The 21,904-nt window shown below is 41.5% G+C and overlaps 2 protein-coding genes across 4 annotated transcripts in view; one reads left to right on the top strand and one right to left on the bottom strand.

Moving 5' to 3' along the window:
- Positions 1-5: 5 nt before the first annotated feature.
- Positions 6-14,952, top strand: kif25 (kinesin family member 25). Of its 2 annotated transcripts, none has more exons than XM_061746938.1 (15): positions 6-183; positions 279-344; positions 542-655; positions 755-896; positions 3,271-3,374; positions 3,496-3,581; positions 3,688-3,727; positions 3,819-3,886; positions 3,972-4,046; positions 4,179-4,325; positions 4,422-4,598; positions 6,036-6,190; positions 8,888-9,133; positions 11,729-11,884; positions 14,389-14,952. In XM_061746938.1, the coding sequence occupies exons 1-15, from the start codon at positions 115-117 to the stop codon at positions 14,538-14,540; spliced, it is 1,797 nt and encodes a 598-aa protein (XP_061602922.1). In that variant the 5' UTR covers positions 6-114; the 3' UTR covers positions 14,541-14,952. The 2 variants fall into 2 exon arrangements, with proteins under 2 accessions (XP_061602922.1, XP_061602923.1); XM_061746939.1 differs by lacking the exon at positions 14,389-14,952 and adding an exon at positions 13,194-13,347.
- Positions 14,953-16,887: 1,935 nt separating this feature from the next.
- wasf1 (WASP family member 1) overlaps positions 16,888-21,904 on the bottom strand; it is a 65,163-nt gene continuing 60,146 nt past the window's right edge. For both annotated transcript variants that reach the window (XM_061746770.1, XM_061746771.1), the window contains 2 exons: positions 20,962-21,533; positions 16,888-18,600 (listed from right to left, as the gene is read on the bottom strand). In XM_061746770.1, the coding sequence (XP_061602754.1) occupies positions 18,443-18,600; positions 20,962-21,533 (730 nt within the window). In that variant the 3' untranslated portion in view covers positions 16,888-18,442. The remainder of the gene's footprint in view (positions 18,601-20,961; positions 21,534-21,904) is intronic.

Raw genomic sequence — 21,904 nt, 5'->3', positions numbered from 1 at the left:
GGGCACTAATCTGATTATATGACCTGAGAAGGCAGGACGTGATCAGAAGGGAGGAGAAAGGACGAAGCCAGATAATCTCCAGTCTGTCGGCTTGTTCTCTTGTGGTGGGAAGATATGCCTCTTTTTATTAATCGGGACCAAATATTTGCACATCAGGTGCATCTGCTGGAGCATAAATTAAGGGTAAGTGACTATCTGAGCCTGTCTGAAAACCTACTTAAAGATTACATTTCAAGTACCTGCAATGTCTTTATCGGACATATATCCTTGTGTTTTAGAGTAAAGAAGAGCGAATACTTGAGCTGGAGACAGAAAATGCTATTCTTCACTTAAGACTTGCTGAGGTAAGAAGAGTCATTATGTATTAGGTTATGTACAAGTTTAAACATTGCTTATTAAACAGATGTTGTTATATTTCTGCTTTTTAACCCTAACAATTAGCTATTTAACCACTGATTTTAATTCTAGTCTCAGTTTGATGGCCCACAGTGAGCCTGCCATGTAAAACTCATTTCTTCTTCTTATTTTCTTTTTCTTTCAGTGTTTGGGGAAGCTACGTCGGGACCGTGAGGAGGACACCAAGGCAGTGAACAATCATCCTCTCAAGACAAAAATAATTCAGTCATCCCTGATCAAGCTCCACTCTCAGGTCCAGGTACATACTGTATGTGTTCTGTGTGTATGAATACATGAAAGCTACCTGTACCTGTACAGAGCTCACACACTTGATTTGTCCCGTGCATGTTCATGGCAGGCCATGAAGCAGGACCTGAGTGAGGTGGTTGCAGTGTACGTGAACTTTGTATCTGAGTTGGAGGATAAAAGCAAGCAGCTGCTGGAGAAAGTGGAGAAGGCTAGCTCCTGTCTGAGTGGTTACCCTGCCGATGAACTTCAGAGTAAGTACCGGTATCTCCTCTGGAGGTTACAAGTCTACGTCTGGAGTTTAGGATTGTTGTGTGGATCCTGAACTCTTCTTTACTTATCACATTGTCACCACAAAAGAGCCAGCAGGAGGTTCTAATGTTCACTCAAAGTAACAGACAAAGAAGCCTTAATAAAAAAAGCATGACGTTTCTTAATGTTGTTTTGAAGCTTGTAAGAATCTCGAGAACATGTTGTGATTTCTTAAATTTTGTACATAAGTGTAACTGATGTGGAGTGGTTGGCAGAGACTGCTTGGCGAGGGAAGTTGACAAATCAGAGCAGACTTCTCTTTTACATTAAGCTCTAAAACATGCAGAAGAAAGTAGTCCCAGCCTGGTAATAATTAAGTGCATAGCTTAATGAGCTCTGGCTCACCTCTGGTTGCTTCCTTGTTCAGTTTTTAGTTGGATAATGTAACAAGACAGTGGTTTTACATTTTCATTCAGTGGGACTAAAAGGCACACAAACTCTAAGATTCTCACACATATACATTTGTACAGATGTCATAAAATCACGCCAAATGATGTAAATCGTACAAAAGTTAAGCCAAAAAAGAAAAGAAAAATCATCTATGCAATGAACAGTTTTGCTGTCATTCAGTAGCATGTACATCCACCTTTATCTGCAATAACTTGAAACAGTTGTTTCCTGTAGGATTTCATTAGTCTATCAAAATCAAGGAATTTTGCAGCATTTTTATTTATAGAGAATGGTCCAAATTCTTATTTAAAACACTCCTTCACGTCATTGAGTTTTTGGTGCATTTGTAGATCTGTCTTCGATTCATCATTTCAGTCTGTTATCAGCAGCCATTCTTATGTAGATTTGCTTCTGATCATGTCCCGTCTCATGACGCAGTTTCTGTCAGTCTTTACTTGTCAGACAGATGGCTCACATTTGCGTCAAAAATCTTCTAGTTAACAGAGACGTTCACGGTGCAAGGTGCCCAGGTTCTGTTGCTGCCAGAAAGAAAAGAACCTAAATCATCACCAATCCACTACCGTATTTGAGAGGGAGTATATGTTTCTGCTGAAACTTAACACTAAAATGCTACACAGTTTAATAGAATTAGACATAAAAATAAATCCACAAATCCTTAAATTATGAATACATGTAGGCTAAGATAACTAATAAAATAAAAATAACAATACCAACAAATAATGAGACAAATTAAAAAGATAAAATTGATTTAAACAGAAGCCAAGATGCTCAAACAGATGCAAAAGCCAGCGTGAAGAGATTGGTTTTAAATAAAAGATTTGAAATGGTCACTGGTCTGGGCAGCTCTCTTGTTATAAAGGAGTCTCTTCTTCCTCTATTACAAGATTTGGGGGGATTTGGGGAAACAGTTCAGTCTACTTCTGATTGTGCTCTCGCAGACTTTAAAAATTTAACCTCAGAGAGGCCTGTAGGATATAAGTCCCTTGCTTTTCTTTGTTTTCTGTTGGAATTATGTTGGAACATTCACTCCTGGGCATATTGACTTGAATGGGTTCCACTGGTGAATAATGTTTCTCATTGTAAAATGTTCAATTTCAAATTGTTTCTATATGACTCTATAACACTTTTTCAGATTAATGTACTGCAAATACGTGGTTCTCTAAGACCTTTGCTTATGTCTTTCCCTTCTGGCATTGTGTTAACGCATACTTGAATGCTTCAGAATAGAAAACTGCCAAATTTTCTGCATTCATAGGAGTCTAAACACCTGCTGATGACCAGTTCATCAAGACCTGATGATTAGCAGCAGCTATTGGAACATAATGTTTTAAATCGCATGAAAGCAGGGGAGCTTAAACTTGCTAAAATTATTCTTTCTTTTTCCTTTTTAATTAAAATAAATATTGGTGAAAATAAGTTATATGTCTTTGTTCATATTGTGTTAGAATGTTTAACAGTGACATCATCTTAACGTAAAAATAAGTCAGCTTGCTAGCTGCTCAGTAAGGAGAGATAAAGATTTATTTTGCTGTATTTGCATTTTTGATTTGGAAGTGATTTACAGGCTATACAAGTATGTCAGTCAAGGTAATCCTCTCACATGGTTCCTCCCTGTCACTTCCTCTCAGCCCTGTCAGAGAAGTGAAGGTTGACTGCTCACATACCTTTTTGGGGTTTTTTGTCACTTACTGATATTTAACTGTGTTATTGGACATTTAATCGCTACATAAGCTGTTGCTTGCAAACAACAGCAACAAACAGATACTTCTTATTTACCGGCTAGTTGTGACATCAACAGATTTTCCCATTCCTTTTACTTAGAAATGTATGAAGAAAATGATAAACGAATGTCACAGATATCTGTGTGGGATCTCATATGGTCCAAAAACGTTTGTCTTTGTTCAGAGTTGCAGGCTCAAATTGCAGCTTTGGAGTGCTCTCTGGTGGAAGAAAGAGAGAGGTGCAGATCAGAGAGGCAGAAAAGAAAAGAACTTCACAACACGCTGGTGGTAAGAAGTTTTAATTTGCACAAATGTGTGAAAAAGTGTTCTCTATGCCGGTCACGAAGAGATAAATAGTGAATCCCATCAAGTCTGATGACGGCTGCTGGATGGTTTGTTTTTTCTGCAGGAGCTGAGAGGGAACATCAGGGTTCACTGCAGGGTGCGTCCAGTTCTACCCTTGGACCATGTCCAGCTCCCCACCTGTGGATCAGGGTGGGTCCTCATGTCTCAACACAATATAAAAAAACACCATGAAATTAATACATGAGCGGAAATTGTGCTTATAAAAGTAGATAATCATTGTTTTTGTCTGAATCAGGCTTGTTTCATCAGAAGAAGTAGTGCATGCAGTCAGTGATGTAAGTTTTCCTGTCGCTCAGAACTGGTGTTCATCCTCTGCAGCTCACCTGCCAGTGTGTTTATAAACTCAACTGTAATCTTATCACACAGGACACAGTGATGGTGGATTGCTTGAAAGCAGGGATGCCAGTGCAACAGAAGATGTTTGAGTATGAGAGGTGAAAGAAAAGACCAAAATGCAGATTGTGATGTGATTTATCCCCCCCACCCCCCTTCATTTTAGCCTATGTGTTTTTCTTCCAGGGTGCATGGACCAGAGGACTCACAAGATATTGTGTTTGAAGAAGTAAAATCACTCGTCACATCCCTGCTAGATGGGTGAGAGTGTCAAACAACAGTCCTGAGTCATTCAAACACATTCATTCAAGTGTCCCACATATAAACAGCATCTTAACAGGACTGCAGGGGCTCATGTATTAATTAAAAGCCATGTCCCTCCCTGTATTGCAGCTATAATGTGTGTATCATGGCATACGGTCAAACGGGCAGTGGGAAAACTCACACCATGTTGGGATGCCAGCCGCTGGAGGAGCCCTCAGGGATGCAGCAGGAAGCTCAGCAGGGCATCGTCCCCAAGGCTGCTGCTGAGCTCTTCCGGTGAGAGCCAAAAACCTCTGAAATATTCAGAAATTTGGAATGGATAAGCTCTGCGTTGGACACCAGTGTAGATTCAGGTTCGACTGATGTTCCCAGGCTGATCTCTGAGAAGCCAGCTGACAGTCACACTGTGGAAGTGTCGGTGATGGAGGTGTACAACAACGAGGTGTACGACCTGCTTGCAAGAGATGAAAAGGGGAACGCCGGCGGCCAACGCAGAGACGTCATCACTACCGCCTCCGGTGCCAGCCAGGTCACCTCCCTCACGTATGAGTGAGTGCAGACAGAGCTGTGTGGGCCGCTTCAACATATTTCACCTTTTTTGCTCACATTCTGTATAGAAGTAGATGGGTGATTTGTCTAAAGTACATATGAGAGGGAATGGCTTATCTTTAGTGATGAGTTCTGCTGAAAGTTTTCAAACACGCATTTGATCAGCTGTTTTAACAGAGCATGCTGTTGAGAAGAGGCGTATATATATATATATATATATACACACAAACAACTTTATATGCTTGTTTATATTGAGTTTGAAAAGAGGGAGGAGATAACCCACAAAGGACAGGGAGGTACTTTGGTTTGTGGTGTTAGGTCCACGGCATGCTGTAAATGTCGTTATTACACCTGAAATACCTCCATAAAACACTTTGGGACTTGTATTTCATCTCTGATTTTATATTAAACATGCAGATCTTTCTGAATATTACAGTTAAATGTTACACTTCCCCTAATTCTGTGTGTTCAGACTCAGACTAGCACTTTTCCTTGGTGGGCATAATTGTACCACGAGAGGAACATGTAAACTCTGTAGAACTGGTTTTAAACCTTAATCAGACATGTTGCATTTTTCTTATTGTAATATATCAAATAAAATACAGTTTCAATGTAAGATTGGTTAACATGGAGCACCATTTTATTCAGAATTAAATAAAAACTTAAATTAATAAATATTCTATCAAATTAATAAATAACAACAAAATTAATTAATACAAATCTATATTTTCAAATGAAAACCTATTTATGTGATGAAAATTTTTCATAATGGTATATTTATTTAGTTCGTGATACTTTTATCTCATAATGGTATACTTTATTAGTGAGGCCTTTATTTTGTCACATTTATTTCAGGGCTCTTTTTATGTATGATTTAATTTATTAGGATGAGTTGTCATTTGAAAAATATAGATTTTATTAATTTATTTACCTATATTTTGTATTTATTGCATTATCATATTTGTTTATTTCATGGGTTAATTTGAGTATTTCTTTATATAATTGTGAATGAAACAGAGCTCCATATGTAATGGCATAATGTGAAAAGAGTTTTTACTGATGGATCCACACTATATGGAATATTCACCTAATTTTTACAATATTTCTTTTGATGGGAAATTGATAATAAAGTTAAGATTTCTTTGCTACTTCCATCATCAAACTATTTTAAAAGCAACATGTTGGCACAGTTTTCCAAAAGTGACAAAAACAGAGTTAAAGAAGAAGAAATGTGAAGGATTCCTAATTAAAAATGAGTGTTGCCTTGTCTGTACTTGATCTGTCCAGAGGTCAGTGTTTGAGGATTTACAAGTACGACCAGTGCTCTTAGCTGAACACCTGTGGGGTTGAGTGGAATTAAGCTACTTGGTTTATTATTAGAAAAAGACAAAAACATGGCATGGCAGCTTGGGGTTTCCCTCTGTGTTTGTTTTACAGGCCTGTGCACGATGCCTCTGAGGTGATGCAGATTATCCGCAGGGTTCTCAAGCTCAGAGCGCACTGCCCCACTCTCGTCCACATGGACTCCTCTCGCTCTCACCTCGTCGTCAACCTCACTGTTTCCTCCAAGAGCCCCAACGCTATGGCCCTGGGTGAGATACACACACTGACTCGTTCACGTCAGCCATCTGCAATAAGGTCCTTGCAGTCATTTACTAGTGATGTGCCGATACTTCAGATACCAGATCTGTATGCTCTAAAATTGATTCTCAAATGAGAATATCGATACTTTTGATACTTCAGTCATAAATTACACGCTGCTGGTAGGAACTAAATTTTTTCATTTTTATACTAGTTCTTATTAGGGCCCGAGCACCTTCAGTGCGAAGGCCCTATTGTATCTGAAGGAATTTTTTTTCTTTCTTTCTTTCTTTCTTTCTTTTTTCTTCTGACGAAAGGAGGGCCTTTTTGCCCCCCTAAACGTGCCCAAAAAGTCACCAAATTTTGAATGCAAGTCAGGCCTGGCGAAAAATTTGATATTTAATGGTTTACATTAATAGGCGTGGCAAAATGGCTCAACAGCGCCCCCTTGAAAACTTTGTGCCTCAAGCCCCACGATACGGTTTGACGTACATGCACGAAAATCGGTACACACCTGTATCATGGCACAACTGAAAGAAAAGTCTCTTGGCGTCATGCCCTAAACCGAACAGGAAGTCGGCCATTTTGAATTAGTCGTGTCATTTTGGCGAAATTTATGCCATTCCTTCGAAAGTTAATTCAGCCCGAACCGTAACGTGCTCCCAAGTGTGTTATACATCAAAATGTGCGTCTCCATCCTGCAACAACACGCATTACTTTTCTCTTTCAAAAGCGTTACCGTGGCGGCGCTAGACGCCAAAAAGCGCTGCCACCCTTCATCTGATTGGTTCGACAGAAAAAACTTTGTGCCTCAAGCCCCATAATACGGTTTGACGTACATGAACGAAAATCGGTACACACCTGTATCATGTCGCAACTAAAAGAAAAGTCTCTTGGTGCCATGGTTGAAACCTAACAGGAAGTTGGCCATTTTGAACATTCTGAATTAATTGCGTAATTTTGGAGCAATATATGCCATTCCTTCGAGAGTTAATTCAGCCCGAACCGTATCGTGAACCCAGATGTGTTATACATCAAAATGAGCGTCTCCATCCTGCGACTACACGCATTACTTTTCTCTTTCAAAAGTGTTACCGTGGCGACGCTAGACGCCAACAAGCGCACCCCCCCTTCATCTGATTGGTCCATATTTGATAGTTCCCCAAAAGGCACCAAATTTGGCATGCAAGCCAGGCCTGGCGATAAATTTGATATTTAATGGTTTGCATTAATGGGCGTGGCAAAATGGCTCAACAGCGCCCCCCGGAAAACTTTGTGCCTCAAGCCCCACAATACGGTTTGACGTACATGCACGAAAATCGCTACACACCTGTATCATGGCACAACTTAAAGAAAAGTCTTGGAGCCATGGCCAAAACCGAACAGGATGTCGGCCATTTTGAATAAATTGTGTCATTTTGGCGAAATTTATGCCATTCCTTCGGCAGTTAATTCAGCCCGAACCGTAACGTGCACCCAGGTGTGTTATACATCAAAATGTGCATCTACATCCTGCGACACCACGCATTACTTTTCTCTTTCAAAAGTGTTACCGTGGCGACGCTAGATGCCAAAAGGCGCGCCCCCCCTTCATGTGATTGGTCCATATTTGATAGTTCTCCAAAAGTCACCAAATTTTGCATGCAAGCCAGACTTGGCGATAAATTTGATATTTCATGGTTTGCATTAATGGGCGTGGCCTAACGGCTCAACAGCGCCCCCTAGAATACTTTTATCTGCCATAACTTTTGAATGGTTTGACATAGGAAGTTGTGGGTGGTGTCATGGGACTCTGTAATGAGTCCTTAAGCTTTGTTGGCCTTAATTAGCCCCGCCCCTTCTTCTGATTGGTTGTCCTGATTTTCTGCTATAACATTGGAATGGTTTGACATAGAGAGTCGTGGGTGGTGTCATCAGATTCTTTATGGAGTCCTTGACCTTCATTGGCCAGAATTAGCCCCGCCCCTTCTTCTGATTGGTTGTCCCTTTTTTCTGCTATAACTTTTGAATGGTTTGACATAGGAAGTCGTGGGTGGTGTCATGGGACTCTGTAATGAGTTCTTAAGCTTCGTTGGCCTTAATTAGCCCCGCCCCTTCTTCTGATTGGTTGTCCCGATTTTCTGCTATAACTTTGGAATGGTGGGTGGGGTCATCAGATTCTGTATGGAGTCCTTGACCTTCATTGGCCTGAATTAGCCCCGCCCCTTCTTCTGATTGGTTGTCCCTTTTTTCTGCTATAACTTTTGAATGGTTTGACATAGGAAGTCGTGGGTGGTGTCATTTCTGATATGCTTATGGGGGGCGGTGGCCGTGAGTGCGAGGGCCCGTTCATTGCTGCTTGCAGCTTTAATTTTTGTTTATTATCTTATTTATTTAAATATTTTTATTATTTTACTTAAGATCTTTTTTAGTGATGGAAACAGCTTTTTCAAACATGCTTTTCTATTGTTGTAATAGCTCGGCTATATTGTGAATGAGTCCGCTACCTTAGTATACGTCTGACTTTAAAATAAATAGCCAAATAAGTGACTCTGATATCCTTAAGCTATCTAAAATACACCAATTGTTTTTTAGATACATCAGGTGTATTTGCACAATGTATCAGTATTGATTCGGTATCGCCGATACCAGCATGAATTTGACTCAATATCAGATCGTGAAGAAAATCGCTGATACTGAACATCATTATCATTTCCTCTTCTATTCAGCCCGCAGACTGCAGAGAGCCAAAAGAGACATGCAAAGCTCCTCTCATAAAGAGTGGTGGAGTCCACGCTGTCGCCGTGCCAACCCATCAGCTCGCTGCTCCCCCGAGGAGCTGCTCCCAAGCCCCGCCTCCTCCCTAGGCCCCTCCCCCTCGCTGTCCCCTTGCCCCTCCCCCAGGGCCAGCATCTCGGAGACTACGTTCAGGACCAAGCTGCAGCTCGTGGACCTGGCGGGGAGCGAGTGTGTCGGTAGGCATCATAAGCAAATTGGTCCCCGAGTATAGAGGGTATGCATTGATGTCACTTCCCCACTGGACCACGCCCCCTTACTCGCACTGAGTGGCAAAACATCAGCAAAAATGGCTGCAAGTAGTGGAGAAGACGGGATAACAGCCAATTATCGGCTTAAATTAAAGACAGTTGGACTTGACCGTGACCCGTACAGTTACCCGAAGAACCAGTGGTCCATGGACATTAATATTTGGCCACGAATTGAGTTTCCTGATATTTATATGTAGTTTATTTCTATGCCGGAGAAATACCCGAAGCAAAGCTTGAAGTCATACAAATGTCTTGACGCTTGGTCCTACATCGAGGCAGGTTTTGTTGGTGATGAGGAGACGGAACTTTATGATTTGACCGTTTAACGTTAGCTAACCAAAAATCCAACATTACCTGATACAAAATGGGAACCGCAAATCCACATTTCGGTGCCTGGAATCCAGTTGTTTCTGCGAATTGCAGCGATCCATTTGTCTCTCTTAAGCTTATTTTTCGGCAGTCTGTAAAACGATAACTCTGATTTCTTGCTAAATCTATGAGTACAGTTGATCGCACAACAGCTCTTTCCCATTTTAGATGTTTTTGAGTTGCTCAAACTGAAAGTTTACGCTGCTACTTGCTACTTTCTGCCACTCGGTCTTCTGCCACTCAGTGAGCGTAACCCGCTGTGAAATCGCGTCATGTGCATTCCCTCTATAGAGGGAATGCATAGATTTAGCAAGAAATCGGAGTTATCATCTTACAGACTGCCGGAAAATAAGCTTAATTAAGAGACAAATGGATCGCTGCAATTCGCCGAAACAATTGGATCCAGACACCGAAACGTGGATTTGCGGTTCCCATTTTGTATCAGGTAATGTCGGATTTTTGGGTAGCTCACGTTAAAAGGTCAAATCATAAAGTTCAGTGTCCTCATCACCAACAAATCCTGCCTTGAAGTAGGACCAAGCGTCAAGACCTTTGTATGCCTTCAAGCTTTGCTTCGTGTATTTACCCGGCATAGCAATTAAGTACATATAAATATCAGGAAACTCCCTTCGTAGCCAAATATTAATGTCCATGGACCACTGGTTCTGCGGGTAACTGTACGGGTCACTGTCAAGTCCAACTGCCTTTAATTTAAGCCGATAATCGGCTGTTATCCCGTCTTGTACACAGTTTCCCCGACTAGTTGCAGCCATTTTTGCCACTCAGTGCGAGTAAGGGGGCGTGGTCCAGTGAGGAAGTGACGTCAATGCATATCCTCTATTGTAAGAAGCAGTGGCGGCTGGTCAGTAGAGCAGTAGTAGCCCCCATCAAATCAAGAGAAGAAGAATAAAAGAAAAAGAAAAAGGAAATACAAAACGTGCTGTAAGATGCATATACTTATTAAAAGAAGGTGTTATTTCAGTCTGTGGGTAATAGTAATTAAATGTCGTTTAAATATTTATTTGGTTACAAAAGGTTTTTTATTTTATTTTATTCACTTCTGGAAGTAAGGGGCGCCGGTCAAACAGAATCCAGTGTAAGCTCTCCAACATTTGATAAACACGTGACCTGAGGATCTCTTTTAATTGGTTTGAATTAGTTTCGATAAAAGGGACACAGTCGTGTGCGTCCCTGAAACTCACATTTATCAGCAACAAAACATACTCGTATGTTGTTGTTTTTTAATCTAATGTGATTGGACAATTCATTCCCCGTCTTTTTTAGAAAGTCAAACTGAACTACACAAACCAGATTTTTATGTTTGTTTTAAATAAGTTAAATAACACTTGCTTTTGAAATAATATTTGTTGATTTTGTATTATATCACATATCTGAAAGAAAGGAACGTTATCTTTTCAAATAATATAAATTCCAGACAGAACAATGGAAATGTTAATGTGTTTCTTCTCTCTAATATGTAAAATAAACTTAACCCAAACCAGGAAGAAAAAAACAATACAAAATAACAGTGGACTTGTTGAAATGTTACTGTAAATACCTACTTTATGTTCAGTTTTCTTTTTCCACTGCAGCATTACTGAACTGCTTCACTAAAACTTATGACCAATAAGCCATTGTTGGATAGTTACATTTTTTTAAATTAAAGGACCAAAATATTATTTTCTAATAATTGTACCAATTGTACCCATGTACCCATTGTACCAAGCTTGTACCTAACCGTGACTTCTGTGTACCGTTACACCCCTATGTATGCCAAGGTAAATTGCGCCCCCCCAAAAGTATTTAGCACCAGCCGCCACTGGTAAGAAGGGGGGGGGGGGGACTTTAAATGGAAAATAAGCAGCTTTTAGTAGGCCACATTGCAAAACAAGCAGCTAGAAATTAAATTCACGCAGGTTATACATATTTGCTGTTAAAGAGTAACACTTCAGAGAAAGTGAGGTGATGCCAAGTGTTTGGTATTAAAAATGTAATTGGTATTTGGGGTTTATTGGAGCTTAGTGCAGATTTAAACTTGCTCGTGTACAACTTGTTTTTATGAGACAGTCACCCATTAAATATCTAATCAATACCCAGCTTTAAAGTACAAACAGGCTGGACACTGACACCTGGGTATCTCCACCTGTGGACCAGGTATGACCGGCGTCTCCGGGGCGGGTCTGTGGGAGGTGTCGTGTATCAACCGCAGCCTCTCGGCTCTGTCTGACGTCCTGGGAGCTCTGGCTGAGCAGAGACCACACGTGCCCTACAGGAACAGCAAGCTCACGCATCTGCTACAGGACGCCATTGGTGAGAGGCTTATGAACACAATTACACACGTGGATGAGTTTGTTGCTGCCCTTTAATTAAAGACAGGAAAACCCACAGTGGTCACTGAAACAACATAAAACGGACAAAAGTGGCCAATAAAAGCTCACTGGAAAGTGACCAATGAAAATCAGACATTGCTTTTGTATTGTGGTTCAACTCAAGGTACAATTTGTTGCACAACTTTTTGAGGCGATCAGGAGATATCTGTAACTCTCAAAGAAAAAAAAGATTTGAATAATTAACAATAACAGTGTTTCTAACAACATATTTTAGTATAAGAAAACATTTCTTTCTTTCTTTCTTTCTTTCTTTCTTTCTTTCTTTCTTTCTTTCTTTCTTTCTTTCTTTCTTTCTTTCTTTCTTTCTTTCTTTCTTTCTTTCTTTCTTTCTTTCTTTCTTTCTTTCTTTCTTTGTGCCCCAAAATTTACCAAATTTTTCACGCAAGCCAGGCCTGGTTATAAATTTGATATTTCATGGTTTGCATTAATGGGCGTCTGCAAATTGGTGCAAATTAGCCCCCCCCCCCCCGCCCTTATTCTGATTGGTCGATATTTCATAGTTCCTATTTTCTGCCATAACTTTTGAATGGTTTGACATAGAAAATCGTGGGTGGTGTCATTTCTGATATGCTTATGGGGGGCGGTGGCCATGAGTGCGAGGGCCCGTTCATCGCTGCTTGCAGCTTTAATTTTCTTTGTTTTTTGTTTTATTTCTAGATTGAGCTTACTTAGAAATGTTTTTATCTTACAAAGAGCATTGGTGGCCATAATAACAGCTTTAGTGGTCCTTATTAAAAAAATGAGTAGACAGGAAATGGAGCAGAGAGTGAGGTGGAGGACAAAAGGCCTCAGGCTGGGACGGAAACTTGGACCAGCTGCCTCCGTATGTGGACGGAGGTGAGTCATCTCACAAACTGCCAGAGCTGATTTTTTTTTCTTCAGAGATAATGTAACATTACCTTGTAAAATATAAGTAGTAAGGCATCAAGTCAGAGGAAGATAATCAAGGAAGGATTATCAAGGGAGATAATTCACATTAACTCTGCCTCAGTTTACAGATGAGTCCATCATAAGTAAAATAAGACACTAACCGAGCGTCCGACATGTTTCAGAGCAGCTTTTGAATGAGTCATTTTTGTGTGTGTGAACATGGAGTCTACTTTGGCTCAAACAGCAACAGATGGTACAATCTGACACTGATGGACCTTGGCTGTGGCGTTCACCTTGAATCTCTTTGGAAGTCGTTCTGGGCTCTTCGGCTACCATTAGTATTATCCCTCTCTTCGCAGTTTTCCTGCTGGCAACCAGGGAGGTTGGCTACAGTCCGTGGACCTTAGACTTCTGAATGAAGTTTCCAGCTGTAGTCACAAGAACATCAACCTGCTTGGAGACAGTCTTCCAGCGTTTCCCTTTAACATGCTTGTGTACAATTTTCTGTCTTATCTTGTCAAACAGCTCTCTCCTTTGCTTTCTCTGGTGCATGATCAGTGTGGTGACCAGCATGACACCAAACAGCAGTGATGACTTTTAACCCTTCATAGTCAGACCGACTGACTGAAGATTTAAGACACTCCTGATGCTGATTACAGGATAATCTTTAGTTCAACAAGTCACTATGATTTAATTATTTTTAGTCTTTTTCTAAGAATACCTAATTTGTTTATTATTATTATTATTATTATTGATTATTATTATAAATTATTCTATTGAACCACATTTAAAAGCAGTGTCTGATTTCTTGTTAGTTTTTTTTTTTAAAGAGACTTTTATTTTGACTTACTTTAGCCATGTTTTAGATCATTTCAATGACCATTGTGGGCTTTTCTTTCTGTAATAGAAGGGTGCCAACATTTATCAGACCCAATCACGAAGAAATAACCAAAAAAAAGGTAAATATGATCTTTGAATGACTGGATGACGTGGTTGAAAGCGGGCAGGTAGCATCTCTGCAGACCCCTCACACCCAGGACACACTGTTTGAACTCTTCCCCTCTGGACGGCGCTACAGAGCTCTGTAGCCAAAACCTCCAGACACAAGGACAGTTTCTTCCCCCAAGCTGCTGCTCTGATGAACTCTCATAATGAATAGTCTCAGAGAAACCAATCACCGTGCAATAACAATAATAGCAGTAATTATAATAACTATCACATGCTGTAACAATGCAGCATGTGTTACAGCATGTCCGGCAATAATCAGGTCTGCCTCATTCTGCTGCACCTTTCACTTTAAAAAAAAAATTGTATATATTATTTTATTTAGAGCCATCATTTTTCTACCTCATACTGCTGCACCTTTCAGTTCTTTAATTGTATATATATGTTAATAAGTGCCACATTTGTTTATTTACTGTTTGCTATTTTTTAAATCTGGGTACAGCGAGCGAAATAACCGGAGTCAAATTCCTTGTTGGACAATGTTCAAACTTGGCCAATAAAGATGATTCTGATTGTGATTCTGGTGTTCCTCTCCATCTCGTCCACCAGGGGGCGACTCCAAGCTGCTGGTGATGCTGTGCGTGTCTCCCACGCAGCGCTTCCTCGCAGAGTCCCTGCAGTCTCTGGCCTTCGGGGCCAGGGCCCGGCAGGTGCAGAGGCAGCGGCCCCACAGGAGAAGCAATGTGCTCAAAGTGAAGTGACGAGGCAGAGCAGGACGTGGCGACAACCCCCATCCTCTACAAGTCTGAGAGACGGAGTGAAAAAAAGAGGCTACACAACCCTTTAGATCAGATCAGTGGACCATTAAAAACAGTACACCCATGTTCAGAGCCTTGAACAAGTCTCTGTATATTGTAGTGATTTACACTTTAAACTTGTCTTTATTTAGATCGTTATTAGGGTGTGTAGATCATTCCTTTTTGTTTTGTTTGCGATATGCAAAAGCTTTGAAACAGCCCACGTCCTCATTTACCCCCGTGTCTGCTTGCCTTCCTCCTCTGCTTTTGCAGCTACATTTGTACAGTATTCAGACACATTTAATTCATCCAATATACTGTGTGACTGCTTTTTTCCCCTTTTTTTTGTTACATGCTCAGAGCCTTGGCGGAATAGGAAATAATGTCAGTATATGTTGAAAATAAAGAATTTACTCACATATGCCTTTGTCTAAAGTGACTGTAACTGAGTAATCAAAACAGCTCTTAAATTCCCTGGTGGAGTCACTGATAGTAATTTCTGTTAGGAGCAGCCAGGGTGATTACTGAGATCTGTGTGGGGATCCAGTTGGTGTCCATTGTTGCTTTAGTGAGGAAAAAAAACTCAAGTACACCAGCTGGTGAAGCAGTTTTACGTCGGTTGACTCCAGTTTAATGTCCGGAAGGAAAGATGTTGCCCTCCATCATGAGCTGCTAATTCAGTCCTTTTAGATAAACATACTGCAGCCCAAACCGCGGTGAGAGCTTCTCATGATACACTGAGGTTCTGATCCATGCAGGCGTGAAGCTGACAACGTCTCTGAGGTGCGGATGACGTGTGCCACCTAAACATGAAAGCTGAAAAGCCCAAAGCGTTTTTGAAGCTGCAGACTGAGAGGAAAAACACCGTAACAGGATTGGCAAGATGATAAACATGGGAACCCTGAGAGCATCCTGGGCTTCGAGAGACAGGAGAAGAGGAGGGAACAGAAGAAAAACGAGCAGATTGCAGAATGAGGAAGGTCAAAGGGTAGAAGTGCATTAAGCTGTAGACCTTCAGTCTCTGTTGCTGAGAAGTGGACTCAAGTCTGCCTTCAGATTCACCACAAGCTGTTTTCTAACGTGAACCTCAGACAGTATATGAATTCATTTTCAGATGAAGCCTTTTGTAGACAGATGGATCATAGAAATTTGATATTAGATTCAAACATGTAGGTTGTAAGAGTTGCACAGCCACAGCCTGGCCAGTTATCCTTCTTCTTTTCCTCTTCAATACAAAGAAATAATCTGGGTCCTCTGGATTTAACTTTTTACCAATGGAAGCAGAATTAATTACCTTTGGATGCCTTTGGATAGGCACACAACCAGTCAGAGAAACAAAGCACCTGAGCCAGGCAGAGCCATGCACAACGAAAGTGGGGTGTAGTGCAGTAGGATCGCTGGTCAGTGACTCAGTTTAGCTGTAAAAACGTTTGGATCCATGGTGTTATTAGAAATTCTGCAGCTATCCCGGTTGTTTTGGATTGTGGTTCTTAGATGCTCCTCTACGAGTATGTTCTGTACCGTAGGAGCGGGTGTGAGACGTAGGCCAGACGGACCAAACTCATTTCAAAAGACAGGATTTTCACAAAGCAGACAGGTCTGGCTGGGCAGGCTAAGAGTTATAAAAGTGAACACACAACCAGTAAGTGTTTAAATGTTAAGAGGAAATACAAAAGATGCTTTTAGTCTGCATTGATTTGATCATTAAAAAATATTAAGATAAATAATAATAATTGCAGCAATACCAATAACTGTGATGCTTCAAAAGATGGAAGGTGGGTTGTATGTTTGTCAGACTACAGTGCTTGGAGGCACTCATTGCCCTCGTAACTAAACCAACTAAATTCTGAAAAAGTAAAAAAAAAAAGAAAAAAAAAAGCCTTGTTTCAAGAAAATTAGTCTAGTCGCAGAAATATTTTTGCTAATTTTAAGAAATCTAATGAAGAATTGTTTGTTTTTTGTTTTGCTTTTTTTTTTTTTCCCACTGGCAGTTATTTTTGCCAAACAAGACAATTTGACTAGATTTAAGGATATTAGACTTACTTGTAGTGGGGCTGTTTTTGTAATGTAAAATAAGCCATCGGAGTTGTGAATGAGCTGCACTGTTGCAGGTTGGGAGTTTCAGTGTGTAACCTCCAGGCTGACCAGTTCACAACATAATATAACAAACAAGAAAAAAATCATGTTTTTGTTGTTGTTTTTTATACTTTAGAACAAGCAGTTTAAATCCAACATCCCCAGGGGTCACCCTGCTCCCCGCTCATCCTCCTGCTGTCCAAACACTGGCTAGAACACATGCAGAGCTGAAACATAACATTAGATTTTTATTAATTCAAGCAAACTGTTACAGTTAACAGTTACATAAGTTACATGGTATACAGTATTGATCTAATGTTTCTTTCTTTCACTTTTTTTTTTAACCAGGGTCTCTCCGTAACCCCACCCCCCGCCCAAACATAGAAACAGCAAATCCATACAAGCGCAGGCAAGCAAGTAGTAACAGCACAATACATTCATGAACTCAACGATACATTTTATACGAACAATAAGGCAAGAAGAAGAAGAAAAAGAAAAAAAAAAAACCTCATGGAACAGGATGGCAGACGCTTTCTGTGAATTGAGCCAAAACAAGGCGTAATGCACCGTTCTCTGCTGGACCTGGAAAAGGCAGTATCGCATAGAAATGTTCCTCCTGTAAATCAGCTGCTGCTGCTGCAGTACCAGACGACGAGCGGCGTCTCCTTCGTGGGCAGGTACGCGGTAAAGGGAGATCCGAGGAAAAAGCTGCCTTCAGTGACACTGAACGGTTTGTACCTGGTGTTGGTCCGGTTCTTCTCTGGATACAGATCAGTTATCAGGGACAATAATAAAAGAGGCAGGAGTTCTGACGCACATCCACAGCTTCAAAATAATCCAGAGTCCAATTCTGTGGCAAAAAAGAGAGAATGATGAAAGCGGAATATATTCATAATCAATGGCTTTAGGTTTCTTTTTGACGTCTTCTGATGTCAGAGTCGGCAGAAGCAGCTCCGCTGAAACTGGACACACTAAAAAAAAAGCAATCTCTTGGCAAGTGTTTCCCTGGGGTAAAGCCAAGTAAAAAGATATGTACATTTGCGGTCGAAGCAGCCACATACTTCCATCTTCATTTCAACCGGACAACAATCATCACATGACATCACAATCGGGTTGTTTGTTCTTAGATGTGGAAACAAAACAATCCAGTTGGTGTTTGTGTAGTGGTCAGTATAGGGTCATTTCTGTCCTGCTAAAACTGTTAATGCAGCAGAAGGAAGAGGAAAAAGTCATAGTAATTAAAAAAAAAACAAAGATAAACGAAAGCAGCATTCACTCAATACCATGTTCATCCACTAGGTGGTGAAAATTTGTTGGAGAACTAAAGACCGATGCAACATGCCCTCGTATTTCCTTTTTCTTAATCTGTGTTTTTGAACATCAACGTACAGATAAAAAACAAAAAACAAGTGGCTCTTCAAAAAGTTACCTTCATGTATAACAACAGTAAACATGGGGGATTTCCACAGCAGAAATCCACCAGAAACAAGGTTGTGTGGTAGTGCAGAAAAGAACAAAATCGACAAATTCTCTTGGAGCACTAGATGGGCCGACGAGGGCGACGTGGAGACTCTCCACTCAACACCAACCACAACAAGACAGATATGACGAGATAAAAAAAGAAAACTTCCGAGGAAACGTGGGCATAAGTTCTTCTTTGATTGTGAGAGGTGGAGTGTCGGGGTGGGGTGTCGGTGGTGGCTGGGCCACCTGAACACATCTGTCTTCTGCTGCCGGTGCTGCTCTCTCTCACCCTCTCTCTCTTTCTTTCTTTCTTTCCCCGGCAGGTTTCACTCCATCCAGTCTCCCTCGTCAAACTCAGACTCGTCTTCCGAGTCCGAGTACTCCACAGCGATACGTCGGGAGAGGATGGTGGCCACGTCGTTCCCGACTCGCTCGTGTTTAGCCTCTTGTTCTCGCTGCTCCTCCACTTTTCGTAGCTGGATTCCTGCAGCAGAGAATAAAACACAGCGTTCAGATTCTTTTAGCTTAACCTCATGGCTCGTGACTTTTATTGTAGCTGCTCACAAATACAGGCTACAACCATAACATGTTTAAAGGCTTTGAAGTACAGCCGTAATTGGTAGATGTTAGCATCCAAACTGGAGGCACGTTTTAGGAATTTCCGGTTCAATCACGAAGGTCAACTGGTTCGCTTTCAATAAGAGGCAAAGAAAAGAAGCAAAGACACTTTCAAAGTTTTCAGATTTAGGAATTTAGGAAACTAAAGCAGCACTGCTTCACATTTTCACCTCTACCTCTTATATCAGAGTGACAGCAACATCCGCTACTAACACGGCGCACCAGGGTGACCTGGAATTGCCCTCTAAAACGTTGGCATCCAGTCTGGATCACTTTCCTGAGAAACCTTTCGCACTATAGTGTATTACTAGTGTATCCCACAGCAACATCAACACCAAGGAAACTGAACAGGACAAGCTCAGAGGAAAAGAAAACAGAATATGTGACTGTGCAAAGGGACAAAAGGGGGGGGGTCTTGCACTGGTTTTTACTTGTTGGTGAGAGATTTGGGACAAAATAAGAGTAATTCATGTTTTGTTCTCTGTAGCTGTCCTGTAGCTGTTCGTGAAGTTTCCTTTTTTGATGTTCCTAAAAAGTTGCCACCTCTTTACCACCATTTTATCTTTGCCTGTTTCGCTGGTTGTTACACATCTCGCAAACGTGCCACAACGCAATTTTGTATCTCGCAAGTCTCACTTGTTTCCATAGTTTTTAAGTTAATTTAAGTACATTTAGTTGACTAGTTGTTCTTTATCCATTAGTAGCATGGCTAACAGATGCAGGTAATAAAAGCTGAAGTATTTTACACTTCGGTTGATGTTTGCTTCTTCTTTTTTTTTTAAATGCAGTTTCCATCGTTCCAGGTGCTATGAAGAGTCGTGTGCAGTATGGGTACTTTACTGTCGCATGGCAACACATTCCAGTAGATGCCTGTTTATTTGTAGCGATACGGTTCGTAGGCTACGTATCAGCTAACTAAACTAATGGAAGTAAACTAAAATGCTTCCCTGGTGTTTCTTTTGCGTCCCTAGTCTTCACTGTCTTGCTGCTCACACCGGGCTTCAACTATTGCGAACTGTGAGCACAACTCAAATTGCCACCTTGAAATAGAAAGAGAATAAAAATCCTCTGCAGTGTTGCTTCAGAGCTCACTTTTTCAGAAGCTCAAATGCAACTAGGTAAGTGATTCAAAGAAATAGCCAAACAATGGCTCACAACCTTCCACGAAAGGACTTTTATCAACGTGGCTTTTTAGTATTCGGTCAAAAAACATCCGTTAAGGCAAGAGAAACTTCATAAGGCAGCTTAAACAAAACAAATCTTTTAAAGACCCAGTGGCTGAGAAAAGTGTGTGGGACAATTTGAGTAGAAAAAAACAAGAATAAACTGGGAGGCATAAAAAGGTCCTTCAGCCCAGTGAAGAGGCGTCGACGAAAGATAAACAATCATTGATCAACTCGACCACGAAAAGAAGAGTCCACCACAAAGTGCAAATCATTCATCAACCTAAAGGATAAAAAAGACAGATCAGAGTTCATCTAAAAACAAAACAAGATCGTTTGGAAAACAGCCTGCTCAGGACGGAGCAAACCAAGTTCCATCGGTTACAATTTAACCAGAAGGAAAAAATGTGGAAACATGTATCTTTTATTTACTTGATTTCAACTTCTATAAGGACCAGATGGTTTTTTTTTCTTTTAGACTGCGCCTCACACTGCCGTTATACAACGACTCGATACGAACTGTAAAAAGCAGCCCTGAAAGTTTCTGTAGGGAAAAAGAGCTGGATTTTGGAGCTAAACCTGACTCAATCACTTGATCTCCGACTGATCAAATATGCATTCCACTTGCTGAAGACAAAACTAAAAACATCTGAGGGCGGCTGCAGTGAAAGCCTGGCAAAGACACAAAAAGAAACAAACAAAACACCAGAAAAACTTTAACTGGGGAGGTCCATGAGTCACATACTTGGACCCTTACCTTTAAAAGGATTCTAAAAGGAAATTAAATTTGATTTGCATCTACTCACATCTGGGCCTCTGGGAAAGAAAGTCCTTTATATTAATGAACTGAAAATTCTCAACCTTTTCTTCAAATGTTTTTCAATTAAAGTTTTAATTCTGAACTTTAAGCCCGTATTAATAATATAATTGTAACCTGAGTATATTTACCACAGAGCAGAGCAGATAACTTTTAGTGAGACGTGGAAAAGCAGCAAATACCAGATTTTTGCTTCAACCAAGACATGTTTGAAAGGTGTATTTAAAAAGCTTCATGTTAAAATAACCTTTTCTGATGGCCTCTAACAGGACGCTGCGTGCGTCGCTGATGGGTGGCAGACTGGCTGGGTGGTGCCTCTTGGATCCCACATCGTGCATGGCGTGGGGCGGCGGCGAGGCCATGGCTGCCGCTGAAGGGAAGGCCATCGCGGGCGGAGCCCCCGACAGACACGGTGATGAGCTCCGTGCCCCGGGGAGGGGGAGAGGAGGCGGCGGCGGAGGGGGAGGCAAGATGGTGCCGTCGGACTGGGTGCCGGTCCCTGCGGACGGACCCTTGTCCAGGACGTGCTGGAGACGTGCCGGCGATGAGGAGTGGAGGGGCGGAGCCACGGGGGGCGGTGCCGGGTGGAGCACTCCCGGGGCGATCTGGAGCGGAGCCGGGGGAGGCGGGATGGCCAGGGGCTGCCGCTGGACCGGTAGAGGAGGGATGGGAGGGGGAGGGGGGGTGCCCCGCAGGCCTGTGGAGGGTAAGGGAGGAGGAGGCGGAGGGAGGGGGGGAGGCGGAGGGGGGGGAGTGCTGGAGTGGAGTCCCGTCCTCGCTGGAGACTGAGGTCTGCTGTCGGAAAAACCTGAACTGGAGCTGGAAGGAAGCGGAGAAGACGTCGTTAAATCACCTTCACGCTCTTCGGACGGATGCTCAAGAACAACACACTCTCCTTTGATGTCAGCGCTCTGCAGCGCATCACGTATGTAATCAACAAGATTCCTCTTTTGAAATGTAAGAATTCATCAGTTTTCCACCAACCGGCAATAACATTATCTTAATTAGCTACAGTGAGCGTTGATCAAATCTGCAAACCCCCTCTGTTTCAATCAGAAATCTCCCCGCCATCGGCTGCTCGAGTGGTGCGTGAGAACCAAAAGCCTGACAAGTTGTGTTACTTAAGACACGTGTGTCAACATCCTAAACTAAATCCAATCTATCCGTCGTAATTAAAAACTTGCAGCAGC

The sequence above is a fragment of the Cololabis saira genome, chromosome 18, assembly GCF_033807715.1.
Source record: "Cololabis saira isolate AMF1-May2022 chromosome 18, fColSai1.1, whole genome shotgun sequence".
NCBI classification, from domain to species: Eukaryota; Metazoa; Chordata; class Actinopteri; order Beloniformes; family Belonidae; genus Cololabis; species Cololabis saira.
Note: the sequence above shows the minus strand (reverse complement) of the source record. Positions and strands in the feature narration are given on the sequence as shown.